This window comes from Trachinotus anak, unplaced genomic scaffold, assembly GCF_046630095.1.
Source record: "Trachinotus anak isolate AG129_WGS33_773 ecotype Australia unplaced genomic scaffold, CSIRO_AGI_Tana_v1 ptg000002l, whole genome shotgun sequence".
In the NCBI taxonomy this organism is placed as follows: domain Eukaryota; kingdom Metazoa; phylum Chordata; class Actinopteri; order Carangiformes; family Carangidae; genus Trachinotus; species Trachinotus anak.
This window is the reverse complement of record NW_027273853.1, coordinates 16,595,247-16,616,943: the sequence shown is the minus strand read 5'-3', so window position 1 is coordinate 16,616,943 and position 21,697 is coordinate 16,595,247. Positions and strand designations below refer to the sequence as shown.

The 21,697-nt window shown below is 41.1% G+C and overlaps 2 protein-coding genes across 6 annotated transcripts; both read right to left on the bottom strand.

Moving 5' to 3' along the window:
- Positions 1-978: 978 nt before the first annotated feature.
- LOC139635178 (S-adenosylhomocysteine hydrolase-like protein 1) lies at positions 979-10,322 on the bottom strand. 5 transcript variants are annotated; one of them, XM_071502240.1, is made up of 17 exons: positions 10,000-10,322; positions 5,853-5,964; positions 5,267-5,404; positions 4,977-5,077; positions 4,719-4,821; positions 4,515-4,609; positions 3,683-3,789; positions 3,481-3,597; positions 3,330-3,393; positions 3,127-3,215; positions 2,946-3,016; positions 2,754-2,848; positions 2,559-2,657; positions 1,757-1,825; positions 1,522-1,600; positions 1,290-1,410; positions 979-1,203 (listed from the first exon to the last, which is right to left on the bottom strand). In XM_071502240.1, exons 1-17 carry the CDS (start codon positions 10,285-10,287, stop codon positions 1,197-1,199), a joined length of 1,755 nt encoding a protein of 584 aa, XP_071358341.1. In that variant the 5' UTR covers positions 10,288-10,322; the 3' UTR covers positions 979-1,196. The 5 variants fall into 5 exon arrangements, with proteins under 5 accessions (XP_071358341.1, XP_071358358.1, XP_071358376.1 ...); XM_071502257.1 differs by lacking the exon at positions 10,000-10,322 and adding an exon at positions 8,425-8,567; XM_071502275.1 differs by lacking the exon at positions 10,000-10,322 and adding an exon at positions 6,200-6,319.
- A 1,795-nt stretch (positions 10,323-12,117) lies between these two features.
- Positions 12,118-20,431, bottom strand: LOC139635172 (muscarinic acetylcholine receptor M2-like). The gene is made up of 4 exons (XM_071502227.1): positions 20,324-20,431; positions 15,386-15,619; positions 14,325-15,191; positions 12,118-13,422 (listed from the first exon to the last, which is right to left on the bottom strand). Exons 2-4 carry the CDS (start codon positions 15,569-15,571, stop codon positions 13,111-13,113), a joined length of 1,365 nt encoding a protein of 454 aa, XP_071358328.1. The 5' UTR covers positions 15,572-15,619; positions 20,324-20,431; the 3' UTR covers positions 12,118-13,110.
- Between the last annotated feature and the right edge of the window lie 1,266 nt (positions 20,432-21,697).

Genomic DNA, 21,697 nt, shown 5'->3' with positions numbered 1-21,697 from the left:
TGATTTGAAACACAGCAATGGTTTTAGGGTTCAGGTTAGAATTAGGGTTAGGCCTTTATTTGTGATGGTTAATAGGGGTAAGGGGTTTGGGAATGCACTACGTCAACGAGTGTCCTCACAACATTATGTGTAGGGGGTTGATTTAGACACACTAGTGGACAGGAGGATAGAAACATGAAGGCCCTTCATAGTAGGAGAATCTAGGAATTGAAATGACCACAAATGACCATTGCTAGTGTCGCACAAAGACAATAATAAAGCTATTATGCCCCCTAGTGGGTACAAAAATGTGTCAACCAGCAGGTCCAGCTGGTGAGCTCTGCCATTATTGTTCCTCTGATTGGAAATAAAGGATACATCTGTATGTGCAGGGATGTCTGGTTTGTATAGATACTGAGCGTGAGTACAGATAATTTGGGGTTGTTTTTTCAAATTTAAAATGCCATATTTTTGTCTTATTAAAATTACGAGACAGAAACACAAAGAAAAACTTTGATAAAGAGCAAAACTGTGCTTTATTATACCTTATGACTCTAGTTCAATTATCTTTTAGAGCATGGAGTCAATGATGATATGTTCTGGCCCTACTTCATGTCGATGGTCCACTGTTGCCTCAACTGTACCTCGGATGTTAAACAACAGAAACAGTGTCTCAACAGGTTATCGGCTCACTATCTGGGATTTCTACGTCAACTAGCAGCAAGCTGATTATGAGATGCATCTGTTCAGTTTTTAAATGGGCTGTTGACAGACTTCAGTTTAGGTTAATAATAAATTTAGGTGAAAGTGGCAATGTTAGATTTAAATCAGGATGGTAGGGCATGAGACATAAAACTACTTTATATGTAAAAATGTGTTTCTTGCTCAGCAGGTATTCATTTGTATTGTACAGTCTACATGTGGTCGGTTAAATATATGTAACTGATTGCTGCTCCAGTAAATAAATTGGGTTGTTTTTTTTTCTAGCAGAAGAGTAAATAATAACACATTCAAAACTTTATTTGTCTCTTCATATTTCAGTCAGCTCAGAAATACCTGTGATTACATTCCACATATACAACTGCACATGCACAGAGAAAGAAGTGATCGTAAGTCTTCAATCTGGTTTCTCCCAGTGCTATTCAGACTGTAGAGGGCGTCAGAGGTTTTCCAACATTAAATCCACAACAGAACATCCTCAGCTTAACGTCCAGTAGTTAATACCTATTTGAAAAATGCTTTTTGTTATAAAGGAAAAAAATCAAATGTGTGTATTGTTTGTGTGTGAGGAACAGTGTGCTTGTCTTCACCTGTAGTAGTTGGGTTTGAAGGGCCCATGTTTGCTGATGCCCAGGTACTTGGCCTGATCGTCAGTCAGCTCTGTGAGGTGAGCATCAAATGTCGACAGGTGAAGACTGGCCACGTATTCATCTGAAAATATAAAAATATTACTTTATCATTTTTAAATCTGTCTCTTGACTGTATTGATAAGAAGAACAGTAAAGGTGATGTTTGTTTAGGGTATTTAAAGTGAGGACTTGCCCATCTTCTTCGGCAGCAGGTAGACGTCCTGTTTGTATCGTCCCTCTGGAGCATTGAACAGCTCTATGAGAGCCAGTGCCTGAAACAGTGAAAGTCTTAAAGTCACACAACTAAAGGGGACCAGTCTCAAAATAGAAGGCTACTGACACTTTCGCTTTGATACCTTTGGAGAAGAATAAACAGATCCCCACAGTACTTCATTAAATTAATCTCTGGGAGAAACATATTACCATACCTGGGTTGCAGCAGTGATGGAGAGGACAAATGACGGCACTGTGGAGCAGCTCAGATTCAGCAAACGGCCCTAAGAGAAAAATCAAAAACTGAAATGACCTATGATAATGCGACGGTAACAGAAATGTGTCCTATGTCAAATAATTATGTACAATAAAGTTAAGTCTTTGTATCCCTTTGTCTCTCCTGATGCACACCTGATCCAAGTTAACAATGTTCAGGTCAATCTGTTCATGCTGCTCAGCTCCTCAGCAATGAGCCCTTCAACCACACAGGGCAACAATATGGGAAAAACTATTTGAGGGTGAAACAGATTTCAACACGAGACACTGCCCTGTCTTCCTGAGACACATGAATAGAACAAAGTCATTGTTAATGTAATAAGTAACACTTGTGCATTTCCTACAATAACAAGTCAAAATGTCTGCTGTTAAAAGGGCCTGTAGAGAAACACTAAGGTTGCTGTTTTAAATACTCAGTTCTGTTCTAGTTTTCAATGTATTTGTCAATCTTGGTTAACAATGATTCTCTCAATTTAGGATGTACATTAGCTTATGAGGTGGATCCCTATATTAGGCCAAATATTTATAAATGTAAACTGGTAGCTGTCCAAATAAAGAAAAAATCAAAACATTAGTATGTACAAAACAGTGGCTCTTCCAGGTAGAATATCCACACCATAAGCATTGAACGCAGCTTCTGTTGCTGACCTTTAATAATTATAATTATTTAATCTAATTATAGCAGTATTTCTTGGTAGTAGTGTATAATAATAATAATAATAATAATAACAGCATCATCACCTCAGCCAGCAGGACAAGTCTCTTGCCATCAGGCCAGATAACATGGTCCACCTGAGGCCTCACACGCTCCCACCTCAGCTCTGCAGTCCGCAGACTCACCTAACAAGCAAGAGTGTATATTTTACACACAAGCATACACATAAAAAGGCACACACACACACACACACACACACACACACTAGTCTATGTTTTTACCAAATCTATCTCCGTGTTGGAGTGTCCCATGTTGCAGACTATGCAGCCGTTCTTCATTCTGTCTAGATGTTCCCTCCCCACCACGTTTTTATTGCCTGCAGAGGAATAAAAAAAATAATAAAGCTCAATTAAAACAATTATTCTTGATAAGAGATTTATTATTTTATTCATTTTTATAAGGACAACAGTCACCTGTGCAGGTGATGACCACATCCACCTGTCTGACCACCTCATTCAGGTTTATAACTCTGAAGCCGTCCATGCTAAGAGGAGCAGGGTACAAAAGAATGGGGTTCAGATTTTTACATTGAGCCTCTGTGAGGAGGGAAACACACTAAACATCTGTGCCGATATAAGCTTCTTCCATTCATACCAGGCCTGAAGGGCACAAATGGGATCCACCTCTGTGACGTACACGACAGCACCCAGTGCTTTCAGGGCAGCACAGCAACCTTTGCCAACCTACAAGGAGAAAGAAAAGAGGTTGCTTAAATTGAATCATTTGTCTTTTTCTTAAAGATACATGTTACACTGAAGCTTTTTTTTATTATTATTATTTTTTTTTTTTATACCAACCTCACCATATCCGCACACCACCACCTGTTTTCCTCCAAACATGACATCAGTGGTTCGCTTCAACCTGAAAGAAGAGTTCAGCACAGTCAGGGCGCTGCTCTGTGCTGCCCCAGTGATTTAACCTGTTTACCATCACAACATGGTTCATCACCCGTCCAGTATAGACTCCTTGCAGCAGTAAAGGTTGTCAAATTTCTGCTTGGTGACTGAATCATTAACATTCATGGCTGGGACACAGAGCCTGCCTGCCTTTGACAGCTGGTACAACCTGAAACACAGTCAGAGACACACGTGTGAGCTGGAGAATACGTTTGTGTATTTGTAGAAAGATTGGAGTTTTGTATGAAACTGACCGAAAGACGCCTGTAACACTTTCCTCCACGATGCCTTTGATCTTCTTGAACAGGCTCGGGTACTTCTTATAGATCCAGTGGGTCATGTCACCTCCATCGTCCAGAATCTGACAAGAGTGACAAGGAAAGATACACTCTGCATCACCACAGGCAATAAAGTGGAGTTCAGACTAAAGGCTCAGTTTACCCAGCCATAATAAAACATACTTTAAATGTGTAAATAATCAATAGTTTCAGTTTGATTTACTGAGAAATAGTTATGATAGTGCCTTCACAGCCTTCAAGTCACAGAAAGAGTGCATGAGTACAACTACCTGATTTTCTACTCTGATATCACATGAAATTTATTTGTATTTGTACAGAAATAAGCTACATTCTCTCCTTGATATACACAAAAGGAACACAGCAGTAAAGAAAGAGAAGCTATGTTGCTATCACCTTTACCACACATAACCATAGTTTAAAAATGAAACCAACACAGAAGTGTCAGAAATGGCAGTTCCTCGAATGGCCACTTCAGGCCGAGTACAAAAACGAGTCTACACCCTAGTAGAAAAAACTGTTTTAGTCTCCATACATAATTTGGTAACATAATTGGTGTTTGAGCATTTTGGAAGATTTTTCATGCAAATATCAAACAAAAAATGTGATGAAGTCTGATTGAGGTGAGTGAAGTTTTTTTATATTTTAGTACTAATTAGTAGGCATCGGTGTCTGCACTCATCATACCAGGCTCTTTAGCTTAAAAAGTTTCATTCCATTTTTGAATGAACTGTTTTTCTGATACAAATAGTTTCTCAGTGGTGTTATTCATTGGTGAGCTTTACTGTACCATGTTGGCCTGCCAGGTCTCAGCACCAACACATCGGTCAATGCACCACCAGAAGTCGTCCTCTGATTCTCCTCTCCATGCAAACACTGAGGTGCCTTTGAGGGAATAAGAGATTAAGAGATAAAAACATGAGTATGTGAAGGTCAAAAGAGAGAGTAAAGGACAAAAAAGGAGGAGGAGCAGCTGGTACACAGCTGGTTGTACCTCCTTCAGCCAGAGCAGCAGCAACAGCGTTCTGAGTGGAGAAGATGTTACACGCTGCCCAACGACACTGAGCCCCCAACGCACACAGAGTCTCAATCAACACCTGCAAGGCACCAAAACATTCAGCAACAGGACAATGTTATTATTTATAATACAGATATGAAAAGATTAAAAAAAAAACATCAGTCAGGCTGTGTCTGTAGCACTCACTAAACCTTTGTCAGTACTTTTTAGCTTGATTGTGTGTGTTGAACTGACCGCTGTCTGTGCAGTGATGTGCGTACAGCCCACCACTTTGGCTCCAGCCAGAGGTTTCTCCCCACCTGCTCTTTTCCTCAGGACCATCAGTGCTGGCATTTCTAAATGTCACAGACACCGACCGAGTCACTTTCAGCATGAGGACAGACATCATGAATGCAAACATGTTTTACATAAACACTTTTAAACAATATTCTCATTTTATCTATAGTCTTGAGATAGATGCGTGCTACATAGATCATATAAATGTGTCACTTTTGAAGACATAAATAGAGGTTTGAGGACTTTACCTTGCTCTACGATTTCTATTTCTCTGCGTCCAAACTCAGCCTGCTTGATGTTTTTGATGCAGAAGTCGGAGAGGCCCTTGGAGGTCTTCTGAAGCTTGTCTTTGGGAGAAGACTCATCCTCAGAGCTGTCACTGCACACTGCAACACAGAAATTAGGCACTGCGTATAAAAACAATCAGCTGATCTCATGTCAGAGATCAACATTGTTAAAGCGCCACAAAGATGCGTGATTTATTGGAAAGCTTTACAGACATGAATTGGCTCTGGTTTTGTTGTTTTTCTGGTACCATTTTTGGAGTCAGCCTTCAACTAGGTGAGTCTTTTCTCTGAGTCTTTGAAGTCTGCATAAACTATGGCAGTGACTGACACGTTGAAGAAAGGCTCACAGAGCCGATTAGGACCCAATTAAAGAGACTTAATTCTTCAGAGGACTTTTCCTTTTAATTAAGGTTTAGCTGAAGGAGAAAGCACCGAGGCTAATCCTCGGGGGCTGTAGTTCTCGTGCTGCTGGGACCAGAACTAGCTCAGTTTATATATCAAAGACATGTGATCAGACTTAAGAGTGTGTTTTTGTATGTTTCCTTACCTGAACTGTAGCTGTCTGTCGATGACTGCGAGATGGAGCGAGACAGAGAACGACGACCTGTCTTGGTGGGACGTTTGTTGAATTCTTGCTTCTGGTCAGTGAACTGTATTTGCTGTGGAGACACAAACACGTAGAATAAACAAGATGAGAAAGAGGCAGGTCACAAGCGTAGAGTCTCATCAAGACCTGATGCAGGCATAATGATGCCAAATTTGCACATAAGCACCACACATCACAGCAGATTCTTGTAAACTACCACCTTTTTCTTTCACAGCATGTCACTGTCACACATACTGTCTAGTGCCTGTTTGTGTCCTGACTCATCTCCGTATCTGTTGCTGTCTCACCATCCAGTGTGGCTGTCTGAAGGCTGGCCTGCTGCCACACGAATCCCACTTGGCCATGTTTGCTCCCTGGCAGCTAAATCTGACTCTGCTGCCTGAGCCTGAGCAGCAAGTCCAGCTCCAAAAAAAAAAAAAAAAAAATCCACACACTGCAAGCTTACTGAGGGCTTATTCCCTACGTGCACACACCCACCAACCCAGACAAACACACCCACACTGACCCCACCTCCAGAAAATACACATATGACTGTTTGAACCTTTAGGGCTGCAAGTTTGTGCAGGATACTGCAGATCAGTTATACACACTTGTATGTGTATGTTGGATCAAATCTTAATGGCGTTTAGTTTAAGGGGCACTCCACTGATTTTACATATAAATGTGAGTTTACTCACAAGGAGCACTACTCAGTTAGTGAAAACAGTTGTACAATCCTCCTGTAGCTCTGGAGGAACGTCATTAAGATGGCGATGTCATCTGGGTGGTTGCAGCTCAGGCTCTGAGACAAGTTTTTAACAGAAAGTTTTAATTACAAACTGGGTGTGTAGTTTGAAAGATGTGGGAATTACTAGTTACGTATCATAAGAGAGACCTTGGACTAACAGTCAGTATGTCTCAGCTGCACAGATTTTGACCATTTTTGGTCTAGTGTCCCAGCTATGAAAAAGCGATGCTAAATTGCTGTAGTAATCCTTAAAGAGGAGCAAAGTGTAGGTGCGGTATGTTCCTCCTCTCTTCTACCCCTCTGCCGTACTGTGACCTCTATAAGGTCATCACGAGGCTTTCATCAGGTGTCAGTTCAGATGAAAGTGCACAAAAAAAGACAGTTTTAGAATACAAATGGATTTAGGGTTGCAAAAATGCAAAGCCAGAGCTGACAGCCATGGAAAAAATAATATAATGATAACAAGGAGAGCTTGTTCCAGTATCAACAAAGTGTGAATTAAAACTCAAATCCAGTATTAAGTAGTTTAAGTAGTTTATCCCGCAAGTCAAACTGAAATTGTCATTCGACATTTCTAGGTTTTTTTCTGAAATAAATCTTGCAGCAAGCCTTCTGTTCAAAACTAATGACATTCATTACAGTTGCATTAGTTCAATAAGTGGGGGAAGGCATCAGTATCAGTAAAGATTAAGTGAGGCATATTTCATGTGATGATGCTGCTCAGACTGAGCCCTCAAATCCTCGTTAGGAGCAATTAAACCTGAGACCTGCGAATGCATGAAATGAGGATCTCTGTGGGGGTTTCTCAGCACTATGTTTCCCCCTTACAGTAAGGTCCACAAAGATGAGTCAATCAATCAATAGAGATTTAAAAAGAATCTGCCCCCCATCATACATACTAACTGCACCTTCACGTTATCATTAACATATTTCATATAAATAAATCACACTTTTGTTTTCCTCATAATCCTCCCAAATGTAAAACATGAAGGAGCCCAGCATGCTTCACCTGGCTGACAGTTGTTTCAAGTCACTTTCTTTTGGCAAGTAAAATCTAAATTGTCCGTTTTGTTGACCTACTTGATTTAATCTGTATCCAATAAATCTCCAGTGTAAGGCAAATCAGTAAATAAATCCAAAATAAATCAAATAAAAAGTATTATCCACACACCTGGAGTTTAAATATTTTCAAGCACTGGTGCCTCTTCAAAGACAGACTGGTGTAAAATGTAACTGTTTTTGTTCTGAGTAATGATCACTTGAATGCAGTTTTGTATGTACAGCTGGCACTTACTCAAGCAGCTGCTTAATCTTCAACACAAAAAGACATTAAGCTGTGACTGGGAGCAGTGTGAATGTTAACTTAATGGTCACAAAACTGTCTCTTACAGGGACCAGAAAATAAGTCTGAATTCAAGCCAGCTACTGTGAGAGTGCAGTGAAAGCCAATAAGTATTTTAATTAGAGTCTTAATGTGTGAAAAACATCTTTTTCATCTTGGGAGACCATTGGTGAATTGATTTGCTTGAAAGTCAACAGTCATTCATCCCTTTTTTTTTTACATTTCCTCCCTGCTCTTGGAGAAAATCCACAGCTGATGTAGTTTTAAATAGCAGGTATAAAGGATTATTTTAAATGTTTATTCAAGTAATCCCATTAAAATAGCTGTATGCTTACTTCTGCCTTGTTCCTCATGAAGACCTGACTCGCTGCCCTTCAAAAGAAAACTCAAAAACTTTCCCCAGAAAGAGCATAACAGTGCTTCCAAAGCAAAAGCCGTGATACCTTGATGCAGATGGACTGCACTGCCTCCTGGTCCTTGGCTTTAGTTATGTTCACTAGACTGTACACTTTCTTCATGCTGGCAGAGCGCTCCCACAGTGACACTCAACAACCCTGCAGAGCTGCAAGCTGATGCTGCTGAACTGAATGCAGAGTTCACACAGTGACGCTTTATGCCACACCCTCATCCAACAGGCCCAGGTGACAGGTGGAGAGAGGACAGAGAGAGGAAAGTGGAAATAAATGGAGTCTTTGTGAGGCATACAGAGGGGAATTCTGGGAAAATATAGAGAGGAGAGACAGGTTAAAGACGGAGAGAGGTAAGAGCATTGTAAAGAAAGATAAGCTCAGTCAAGTGTCACTTGAGGCCACAGATGATCATGAGTATGTAGAGTGAAGTGCACTCTGCTCTCAGGGTGTGCATTCAACAGACAGCAGAGCTGTAGATACAGGAGCATACATTTATTCATTAGCAAGAGAAAAGAAGAGGGCAGTTATAGTGACAGAAGAGCCAGCAAAGTGAAAAACCCAGAGCCTTGTAGCTGCTTTTAGGGACACAGAGGGCAGCTTAGGTTTCTCTTCATAAATCAGACAATAGAGCTGGACTTCACTGTTTCCTGTCTGCTACATGACCAAAGCAGCTCTGCAGTGCTACTCTTAAAGGGCACTACGCTGATTTTACACATGCTGGTCAGTTTACCCATCACGGAAACAGCCTGTAATAGCAGTTGCATAATGTCTTTAGTGGCTCTAGAGGGGGCTTTGTAAAGCCAGATAAAAAGAGCCCAGATTATGTCATAGTGATGTCATCTTAGTTTGGGCTTGAGAAGTCAAATCTATGACAGAAAGTCTCTGTTACATGCAGTTGAAAGATGTGGACATTTTGCCAGGCACGGAGGCTTTAGTTAAAGATGCAATCAGGTATTGTGGGAAATTGAGGATTCGGTTTTTTTGGAACCAGGCCCACATTCGAAACAAAAAGGCAGGATATCTGACTCTACTGCTTCAAAGTTTGTCATTCTATTTTTAATCTCTGTGACATTAACCACTTTTAATATTAATGTAGCGTTGCACTCCTCATGATGGACAGTTTAAAAAGGACTAAAACTGATGCAGCAGAATCAGATGTATTGTGTTTTTTTATTCCTTACATTTTTTATCAGTGTCAGACCTGGTGCCTACATTACCCATAATGCAACTCAACTTAAATCCTTCATTTAGAGATTCAGGTGATTTTTTTTTTTCTTCAGAACCAACCAACACTGACCCAAGTCATGATCACTTGGGCCCATATCAAAAGTCACACAGCTCTGACTAAAGCCACAGGAGGGTTTATACAACTTTTTCTCACATATGCAGCAGTGGTCCCCAGGACCTGAACACAGGATCTGATGAGTTTCCCTTTGACCCTTTGCTCTGTCTTTTCAGAGAGACACAATAGGTGTGTGGGTGTGTTGGTCAAACATTGCTAGAGGCTTGCACAGTGCAACTAAAATCATTAACAGCCTGAATAAATGCAGGTTCACGCTGCCTGTGGATTCAGTCAGAGTCAGGAAATGTAGCAATGTCCTTGCTCACCATATCAGTCTTCAGCGCCTCAGTGACCAGCTCTCCTGTCCCAGAAGCCTCTGCCCCGTCTCTGTCCCGACCCTGAGGAGTGCACCTGCTCTCTGCTGCCTTTAGCATCTGGAGCAGATTCGGGCTGCATTTTGCTGCCTGATCTTTGCTGCTTTCATCTGTGGTACCAGACGCATCCCCCTCTTCCTCTCCATTCAGCACAGCTCTGTCCTCCATACGTGTTTCAGGATAATCATCAGGTAGTGGCAGGTCCTCCCAGAAGGCTGTCTGGTCCTTTTCCCCTGCCATGACTCCTCTGGCAGCCAGAAATGAAGTGAATTAGATTCCTGCTCAGGTGACAGCTCAGCCATACACTGCCCACATACGTGTGATGTTTCCTCCTGCAAGGTGTGTGTGTTTACTCTAAACAGCAGCAATTCTTGGGTTACTTTGTCTAAATGTAAAGTCGATAATTAGTCATGGATGCAGTGTGTACAGGGTAAACACTGTGAGACACTGCTTTTTAACTCAGAGGGAAATGTAACCTGGAAATGTAGGAATGTGACTCCTGAGTGCTGCCAAAGTGCCATGTTTGTAGATGTCAGTGCGGGCCCTCATCCAGCCTTAGCTACTGAAGGTTTCTCCTGTTTATGCCAAAAGGAAGCACTTACTGTATTTAGACTTGCGGAGCCGCTTCTTGTTTTTGTGTTGTCTTTGATAACGCTGGCTAACAAAGACTTGAATGCAACACAAACCAAGGGTTACATTATAAACAAACAGGCATGCTGACACGTTTACATAAAACTCCACCAGCATCAACAGTGGCCCCATGTTGACCAGCCACCTCCTCCCCTCCCCTCACAAGTCTAACGCCAAGCTAAAAGACGAGCGTGCCGAACAGAATGTATCATTATTCACACCACAGTTATGGGCAGGTGTAGTCACCAGGATTGAAACGCATTAGAGTTTAATATGGTTACCTAAGTGTGTGGTAAGAAACTGTGAGCTTCTTCAAACAGTCAGGTGCCCACATGTAGACTGGAAATGTTCATATGGGCACCTCATGTTCATAATGGCCTTTAAAAGACATCAAATCCAAAGTCCTCGTTTTGTGTGAAAATGTTTTTACGTCTTCACTGGACAGTGTTTGGAAGAATTTACTATTAAAAAGACGGATATCCTCTTGAATGATTTGATCTAACTCAGACTGCTGAAACATAAGCTAACTACGGTGACAGTCATTATAAAACCTGCATTTGCTGTTTTGTTTGAATTGTTGGATTTTTGTGTACATGTGATTGTGTATCTATCTATAAAACACACTGCTCACACACACAGACAGGCAATTTTTGAAAAGTGTTACACACACATCAGAAATATTTAACAAATGTTACAACTGAAGCTGAAAACAATGCAAAGATGCTTAGTTAAGGTCTTTTCAGGTTTCTACCAGTGAGCCCTCAGGTGCAGGACTATCAGTTGGCGGTTTTGCTTTTTCTTCCACTAGAGGGCGCAACAGTTCCACAGCTGAGTCCAGAGGAGTTTTCCCACAGTGACACAGTGAAACCTTCTTTCTCTTCTTCTCTCAGAGCAAAGACTGTAGGAGGATTTCAGTTTGGTCTCTTCTGTGTCTGACAGGAACGAGGAGAGGTTCATGACACCCAGTCCTGAGGGAGGAGCAGTGGGAAAGAGATACTGTATTCAATCCCCTCTCTCTCTCTCTCTGGCCAAATCTTTCTCTGATCCTCATTTCTAGTCAGTGCAGGAATTTCAGACTCTAGTGTTAAATATTGAGTGGTATAAACACGTCATGCTAAATGGCTTGTGAGGTTTTCACTAGCACTCTTTAAATGGTTACTTTTTAGGCCAATATCAAAGACAGTTGTGCAGGGTTAGGGGGTTGGGGTTATATTTCATGGTTTTGCGTAATTACTCAGATTTGCTCTATTTTTCCTCGGTGCAGTGGCTCTTATTCTCTTTGTCAACCAGGTTTGCTTTTCCATTATCTGTTTTATCACAGAAAATATTTGAACTGAGCTTCTGTAGTGTTGATTTCACAAGGTTGTGTGGTGCATCCACAGAAAAACAACAGTGGTGTATGTCACTGTTCTGAGTGTTAAACAGAAACTGAATCTTTGATGACGTTGCTGTGAAGCATCTTTATTCTTGTTTAGGACTGTGGTTACATGAGAGACAAAATTTGGTTGCTACATATCCAAACCTCCATCTACACCTGCAGGCAGTCCGGCTGAGGCCTGGTGTGATGGTGGAGCGATGCTCTGAGAGTTTATACATCGGTTTAATCTTGAGTATATATGAGACAATTTCTGACAGAGAAAAGTGGAACTAAATGAAATGTTCTGACATGAATCTCTTTTATTTGGAGAAAATGTGTTAATATGTGAAGAAAGACGGGAAGATATGGACAAATCTTACACTTGGGCTCATTCCACAACAACATGGATTACAGACGTTATTAGCTTAATATGACAACATGCACACGCTCACTTGCGCACACACAGACACACAAGCATACACACATGCGCACACACATCAGTTTACAGTTGCTGATACTTATTTTCTCTCTTCTTAATTCAGACCGATTTCCCGGTTTGGCAGATTTTTTTCTGTTTCACAGCTCAGTGTCACTTTATGCAATTACATAGCAATAATACAGTGTATATCAATAACGTAGTTCATCTTCTTTTTATAGTAGACCTATACGTTTATCACATTAACAACACTTTTAATGCTGGAGTTAAAACGGGTTGCATATTAAACAACATGCACAAGCTCACGTAGAAGGAGCGAAGAGGAAAACATCCTGTCAAAGTAAAACCCCAAATGACAGTCAAAGGTACTTTTATACAATAAACTGCATTCCCACCAGAATGCATCGCCCAGAGAATTACAATACAATACCATGTCTGTTTTTAAAATCATCAAAAGTTTAGTATAATTATAAATTTAAAATGCAGCTTTATTTTCAGTGGCAGTGGGAATGAGTTGAAAAAGAAATGAAGTGCACAGTAAGAACACACCTAGTCTACATTTCAACAATATGTTCACTCCAGTATTCACTTTATCACATTACTTTGACTCCATCACAGGCATGAGTCGGTGTTTTCACCCTCATCGTGCAGAGCGTATGTTCTTGTACTGGCACAGGAGCAGGTGCTTGAAGGTGTTTTTGAAGGTGGCGTTGCAGAGGGCGTAGCAGGCTGGGTTGATGGTGCTGTTGATGTAGCAGAGCCAGTAGCCAATGGTCCAGAGGGAGTTTGGGATGCAGATGGAGCAGAAGGTGTTGATCAGGACCATCACATTATACGGCGTCCATGTGGCAACAAAAGCAACTAGGATGGCCATGATGGTGCGAGTCACTTTTTTCTCCCTGGAGGAAATGCTTTTCTTTTTCCACTTTGCCACAGCACTCTGCTTTGTTACCTGGAAAATAAGAGTTTTTTTAAAACATTTATATTTATTGTTTTTAAAATGATATTGATTGTTTGGCCACTTGGAAGCAGTGGAGCTGGGTGTAAATGCAACATTGACTTTATTTATTATAATTCCTTTGGCATTATGTTTCTTGCCACATGCAGAAATAAATCTATTATTCACTCTCCTTTTAGCTCTGTGTTTTGGTCTCTACCAACTCCAGAGGGAAATGTCTGGCTCTTTAGCCACTAAATGCTCATTTGTGTTCACCAGCAGGTTGCTAAGTGTGTGTCTGTTTATCATCTGGTGCTGAGCTGGTGGTGTGCGTTTTGCCTGCTGCTTCAATGAACAATGAACAATGAAGTTTTGGGCTAAAAATGACAAAACAATGAGCTGAAAGACACTAAAACACTTCATAAAGCTGAATGAATATGAAAAAAATCCACAGACATGCTAGTGGCTCTGTGGCACAGCGGTACAATGTCGGCATGCTAATTCTTGAAGGTGGTGTTGCAGAAGGTGCCACAATTGAATTAAAACATTACACCTCAGCATGTTTACCATGTGTTATCATGCTAACATTTGATAATATGCAGTAACATGAATTCGTTTTGCAGGTATTTTGGTGCAGAGAAAGGATTAGAAATCAATGATGGTGGTAGTGTTAAAGGAAAAGTCATGGGGGTCACTACAGTCGCTGGGATTAGTTCTCTGGGAAACATGAATGTTTGTACAAAACTTTACTGCAATCCATCCAGGAGTTGTAGAAATATTTTAGTGGTAGACTGACTGACCAATAGCTACGCCACTAGGGCCTGCAATGTTCATAGCTGGAAATCTAATGAAATTTGTGATTTATAGCTAATTTGTGGTGTTTGGTGTTCAAACGCTTGCACCGTGATCAGATTTACCTTAAACAGTGTCCTTGTGACCAGACTTTGCCTGTCAGCGGCTGAGTTCTCCGGGGAAGGTGGCTGTGTTTGATTGGTCTTTCTCCCATCATTTGATCGTCTCTGTGATGACGCAGGAACAGCAGCTACATCTTTAGATGTTGAAGCGTGGATGCTGTCTGAGTCCACCTGGTCAGTTCTGTCTTCCTTGCGGGGGCTGCCTCCGTTTGGCTGCTGCAACATTTCCTTCTCCTTCCCATCTGTAGCCTCCTCCTCAGTTTCTCTTGTCTCGACACAGTTGTTCTGGCTCCCACATCCGTCCTCCTGGCTGTGGGAGGGGCCTTCTCCCAGGCTGGTACCCGAGGTCTTCCTGCTGTCCCTCCTCACGCGGCTGCGGCTGGCCTTGGAGATGCGCCAGTAGAGGTAGATCATGATGGCCACTGGCAGGTAAAAAGCTGCTATGGCTGTCCCAAATGTCACGGCTGGGTTGGAGAAGAACTGGATGTGGCACTCACCTGACGGCACGGTTCTCCCGCCCACAATGAACTGCCAGAACAAAATGGCTGGAGCCCACAGGATGAAGGACAAGACCCAGGCCGCGGCGATCATCAGGCCTGCCATCTTTGTGCTGCGGCGTGCTGGGTAGCTGAGTGGTTTGGTGACACAGAAGTAACGGTCAAAACTAATGATGAGCAGGTTCATGACTGAGGCGTTGCTGACAACATAATCAACAGCCAACCACAGGTCACACACCACCGCTCCCAAAGGCCAGTAGCCAATCACAATGTAGACAGTGTAGAGATTCATGGAGCAGATGCCAATAATGAGGTCTGCACAGGCCAGGCTGAACAGGAAGTAGTTGTTGACGGTCTGCAGGTTCCTGTTTACCTTTAGAGAAATAATATGGAGCAGGCTGTCAGATGCTAATCTTTTTTGTAAAATGTGATGTGTGTTTTCTCATTTCTATTAGATTACTCCTCTGCACCGGGTTGCACGTTGTAGTCTGGGTGTGCTTTTCAGGGTGCTTGAAACACATTCATTAATCATGAATGATCAAAACTAACAAAAAAAACCCCCCAAACCTTTATAGAGAGCATGACCAGGATGTTTCCAATGACAGTGATCAGACTCAGAGATCCGGCCACCAGGATGATGAGCACTATCTCCACCGTCGTGTATGGACTTCCAGAGAAGAGGCTGGTGTATTTAGTACTGCTGATATTGGTGGTGTGGGATGAATTCAGACCCTCCATCCTGTCTCCTCTCATATACCCTTCTCACAGATGCTTCAGGCTCGAGTCACATCTGTACTGTACCTGGTAATGAAAAAGATTGTGGAAGAATCAGCTTCTTTACAGCTATTTTACAGCTATACTTCTGATGTTCGTACATCTTTGTGTTTGTGTGTGCCTTTATCTGCCCACACAGTCACAGATGCAAAATCATGCGTAACTTCAAGCGTGTTAGCAGGAGGCAGGTGTTTGAGTGATTCTGAGCTTGCAGCTTGGCCCAGGTGTGAAACATGGACAGGTGAGCAAATAAAGGCTCCAGCAGCTGCGTTTAGAAATATACAGCACATACTCATATCAGGAATAACACGTTGAAACTGGTTTGGAGTTTATATGAAAATCTGCACAGTGGGTCTTATCTTATATATGTAAATAAACAGACATAGTGAAATGAACTTGTAGAAGTGATTCGACATAAATGGTATCAGATGTTTCTTATATCAAATTATTTTTTAAACCGTTTCGGATCTGGCTAACATTGGGTTTGAGGTATCTTTTACTTACATAAAGATGTAATTGGTTTCTTTGCTTCTTCACTTACATCTTAACTGACCTGGAAATCTTAATGTTGATCAAATCTGACCTGACATGTCGATGGGGACCATGTAAAGAGGCCACCTACACCTCTAGAGAGTCCATTTAAGTTTCCAATTCAGCCTTGAAAGTCACAAAATGCCTTGAGAGTGTCCGATCTGTCTGTGAGAGCCAATTGAAAGATGTCAAGTTCTTATTTTGATCGCGTGTGCATATGGAAGTTATTTCCTAAAACATATGGGCATGAAAGTGGTTGGTTTGAAAACAGGATTTTGTGCAGAGTGTGCATACATGTCCAAATAAACCTCTATAGAAGCTGAGGATTCAGTGTAAAAACAGTGAGTGTACAGTCTGTACACTCACTGAAACAGTGAGTGTACAGACTCGCTTTTTTTTCTCACTCAGAGAGCTGAAATCTGCAGATAACCTTTCTCTAGCCTCAGAGAATCTGTCCTGTTTTTACACTGAATCCTCACTCACTGTTTCAGTGAGTGTACAGAAGGATTTCCACTGGGGCCACCCACGCAAAAAATCCAGGCCCTCATGGTGCTGTTAGGTGCTTTGGATAAAAGCATCTACTAAACAACATATGATGTGCATATGCAGATACCTGTTCTTTTGTATTCATAATGGGTTGTGTATTCAAAATGGCCCCAAGCAGTCAAGCTGACAGTAAAACACCCCAGTTAAGGCAAAGTATCATTCCCGTTAACGTTATGTTAAAAAACAAGAAACATCAGGAATAGACCAACAGTATGTACACAGCATAACAATGTGATTATCTGATGTATTCTGATCAGAAAATCAATGTAAAGACACTTAGATGAGACCATGGGGGTTGTTGCATACTGCTGAAACCCTGTAAGTGACTCCATTACACTCCACGATAACATCATACTGTACCTGAGCGATGTTTCCTTCCTGCTCTTACAGCGAGATGAAACTTCATTACAGCATCTCTAACTCTATCACCCACTCATCAAAGGCCCATTCTGGGGCTTTTCTGTCACAGATGAAAAAAATAGCTGGTGTGTGTGTGTGTGTGTGTGTGTGTGTGTATGTTTGTGTGTGTGTGTGTGTGTGTGTGTGTGTGTGTGTGTGTGTGTGTGTGTGTGTGTGTGTGTGTGTTTATGTGTGTGTGTGTGTGTGTGTTAGTGACCTTGCCATGCCAGCCTTTGATTCTTATGTTTGAGTTGGGAGGGCATTTTGGCCTTATAGAGACTTTAGAGTTTTAATTCATCTAAAAATTAGAGTTAACTTGAAGTGTACTTGCATTAATTATGTGGTGTGGACAACAATATGTCCACATGACCACACTGACGGGACTCAATCATTACATTACACTTGGTTTTGGGTTAAAGGTTTAGGGTCACTCATAATAGACATAATGTTGTCTCTAGAGAATTAATGTAAGTCAATGCATTGTCCTCCTAAGCAATGGTGAACAAACGAACAAAAGTCCTTTTTAGTAAAAATAGAAATATAACAGCCTAAAGAATACTCAATTTTAAACCTGCTTTAATAATTTTAAAAGTACAGAAATATTTTCAGGATGTAATATATGTTAAAAAACAAAACAAAACAATACAAAAAAAACTATAGCCTTTTGTGGGTCCAGAGGGTGCTTCACAAAATCTGATAGATTGCCTTAGGTGATGTCACTTGAGTCAGCCTCTGTTGGGTCTGAAGGCTACAAGCTTGAACATGAAAGAAATGAAAGATGTGAGTTTACCAGACCTCTGCAACTCACTCCCCATCTCTGTTAGCTAGCAGCACGCGGCCACTACTAGCATAACACAAACAAACAGTCTGTGAGTTGCACTGTGGGTAATGTAGGCACCAGAAATAACTGTGGAATAAAAGAGATGATATCACTGGTTCTACTGCATTGACTTTGACACCTCATTATGAGTTTTAGGAGTGCACTATGCTCTTCACTACATCAATTTGTCAAGTAACTAGTATCAACAGTGGTTAGATAAATGTAGTGGTGTAAAAAGTAGCCTACAATAATTTCCTCCCATAAAATAGAAATACTCAAGTAAATTACCTCTACGTCACAACTTGAGTAATTGCACTACTACTAATTATCAACCTACTCTACCCCACGGCTTCTATCTGACAAGAACATATGTGTGATCTGGACTTATATTTGTAAGACATGTTATAGACAAATAGACGGTCAGGTCTATTAAGCTCTATGTGACTGTTTAAATGACTTTACTGCAAACCTCACATTCTCCAAAGATGGGTTTTTAGAAACTGTCAGGACAGTGAAGTTATTATCAAATCCTACTAGTTTGTCAAGTAAATTTGCACCACATACATTAACAAGCTGTCTAATAAGCCACGTGATGTAATGACTGGTGAGATAGCAGGGGATTGCTGCCTGCTCACGAGCCCATCTTCACTTCGTCCCTCCATTCACACTAATAGGAGCTACATTACTGGACCTCCCTTGTTGTTGTGCAGGGATACTGGACAGAGTCATGGAGGGAAACAGTATTTCTTTGACAGGCACAGAGACATGGTAATTAGATCCAGCAGATGCTGCCTGCAACAGCTGTACCGGTAATATGCTTCTAGGATATAGTAGTATTCATCTGGCAGGGTGAGCTCTGCTTTAAAAAGTCTGTATTGTCTTTGATAGCATGGATGATACAAGGGTCGGCTGCAGAGTCAGTAGTTACCGACAGATGAGGCAGTGAAACAAGGGGCTTGTTTGCAGAGACAAGAGCAAGTGTGGAAACACATCTGTGACTGCAGACATTACACAGAGCACACAGTTTCATCAAAAGAAGGATTTAACAAGTACAGGGTTCAAAGTGGTGTCCTATTTGATTGTCTCATTGCAAAATAGATTGGTATCTCATAAATGTATTTTATTGTGTACTATGTCTTTTCAGGACAAACATGTTTCTGACTGGAAATCTTGTCATTTTGGATGTTTGTACAGATGGGACTCATGTAAACACACATTATGTGTCCATATGAGATACAATTACCTTGAAAAGTACAGCATATAGACTTGGTTTGAGGCATTATTTGATATTTTCTTTAAAAAAAAATCTTATATTTCCTGATATTATTGCACTAGTTACTGTAAGTAGTGTAAGTAAGTGATTTCAGAAGAGTGTGTCCTAATTCTGCAGAGTGAGAAATTTCACATCAACCTGAGCTTTGGCCTCGCACAGCAGTGTAACGGAGAGAAGAGAAAGCCGAATGTCTGAATTTCTGTGCTGCTGCTGCACTGAAGGCAGAAAGAAAAAAAAGGCACAAATAACAGAGTGACCAGGGTGGAGAGGACTAAAAAATAAAATTAATTTGATAAGCCACAGATGAGAAAACTCACTAAGTAAGGAAGCAATGAAAACAGTAAAATAAAAAGGACACTGTAGTGCCACACAAGCAGAGGAAGTCCATCTCAGGGGACATGAGTAGGAGAGACTTAATGAACAAAGATTAACAAACATAACTTGATTTCATCTTGTAGGCCTACAGTTTTCAGGGAGGAGTTGTCTGTTTAAAATCTAATTTCCCTCTTCAACACAAACACAGTGTAACCAGGGGGATTCCTCGGGAGCAGGGAGACTGGGGAATCCAGAGTCGGGATCTGATGCTGGTGGCTGATTGAGACCTTTCAGCTCAGCACAGACATGAAGATAAAGATTTCTAGAGCAGCCTTAGGGGAACAATAAAACACAGTTCTACTCTACAATAAATAGAAACTTCCTCAGGAAGCTGAAACAGCATGTGGAGGGCAAAGTTTCAATCAATATATTGATGTATCACATTATATTCCTGGAATCTTCCTTACATTGTGTCTGTGAGTTTACAGTGACGTTTTTATCAATATGTTAATGTTCTCATACTATTTGTTTGTATTTTCATACTGTCCAGGTTTGTAATATTTGTGCATGACTCACAAGACTGCCCATATTTGACTTCTTGTATCTTTTCAATCAAGCCTTTTTTTTTTTACTTTACAGCATAAGAAAGGTGATGAGACATGATTACTAAAATTCACACCTTGAGGGGATTTGTGTGAATTTGAAGATTTAAGAAAAGCATTTTCCAACTTTATAGATGTGCCAAAATATAGTTGACTTTTACTGGTGCCTCAGCCAAAAGGTATTAAAATCTCTCGAAAGTTGCTGGTCTATAAGTTATGGTAATTTTCTGAAAGAGTGTCCTTACCTGCAGCAGTTTGGTAGAAATCCACAGAGAAATGTGATCTTATCTCGTCTGCAGAGAAAGACATGGATGAGCTGTTTTAGTTTCGTCCATGTTCCTGTCACTTCTGTCAACACACTGGAGCAGAGAGAGAAGCAGAAAGTAACCCGACGTTGATGTTGCTCCTCCTCTGACAAGAACCAGTGTGTGTGTGTGTGTGTGTGTGTGTGTGTTGGACAGAAAAAGAGACTGACAGTCAGAGCAGGGAGGGGTTATGGGGACTATTAGTGGGTATTGTGTTGAATCCCTTGAGCTAGGGTCGCAAATTTGAATAAGCAAGAGACAGAGACAGATGGAGCCTGAGAGAGAGATGTTTGTTTCAGAACCATGGAGAGCAACTGGCCTCCCCAACACAAACATACCATGTTGTCCTGCACCACCAAGCTGTAGACGGTCATGTAGAGAGGAGTTTGAATGGCTGTGGTATGAAATAAAATGGCAAAGCACATTTAAAGAGAGGGCCAAAGAGAGGGGTCGCACTTCTGTTCTGTTGCTGTAGGACGTTAACCTTTAAGACTCTGCTGTTTTGACCTTTTAACCAAACCAGTGACGCAGTCTGCCCCAGTTGGTGGATGACCTTACTTTGATGGAATTATCACAGAGAATAATGGTCCCTATCCACAAAACAATGTTGCAAATAAAACAAGGAGTGTGCCATCAAATAGGCCTGACATGTAAGCATGATTTGATATGAGAAAATATATGATTTATTGTCCTGGTCTAAACTTAGGGCACGCTGATCACATCAACAGTAGACTGTTAGTTGATTTGCTGGAATATAACATAAACTTGTAGAAAACTTTTTTGTGATTTGACTGTTTTCTGATGGTGATAGGGTGATGGTTATGTAGAAAACTGTGTGGGTGCGTCCATGAGCCATGAGCTTCTCTTCCTCTGTTTCACAATTTGTCGTGATCACAAATCAATATGAGGCTTTGGCTCTGTCTCCACGACATGTGTTTGTGTGTCTTTTGTTTCCTGTCTCCTAAAGATCATTGAATTTCTGGGACTCTCTGGTATGTATTGCTGTTATTTGTAATGATTGTAACTGAAATGAATGTAATATTTGAAAATAATTATATTTAGATTTACTCACCCTGATGGTGTATGACAACACAGACCTTACAAATTTATGTTGAATTAGGCTCTGGTGATAAAGATAAGTAACATATGAATGGTGAAATAGGACCAGTTTGACATTTTGGAAAATGAACTTTTTCTTGCTGAGAATTAGATGAGGAGATTGGTAGTACTGTCATGTCTGTGCAGTAAATACTGTTTGAAGTCAGCTGCAAAAGTTCCTGTTGTGACAGCAGACAGAGACACTCATCAGTTTGT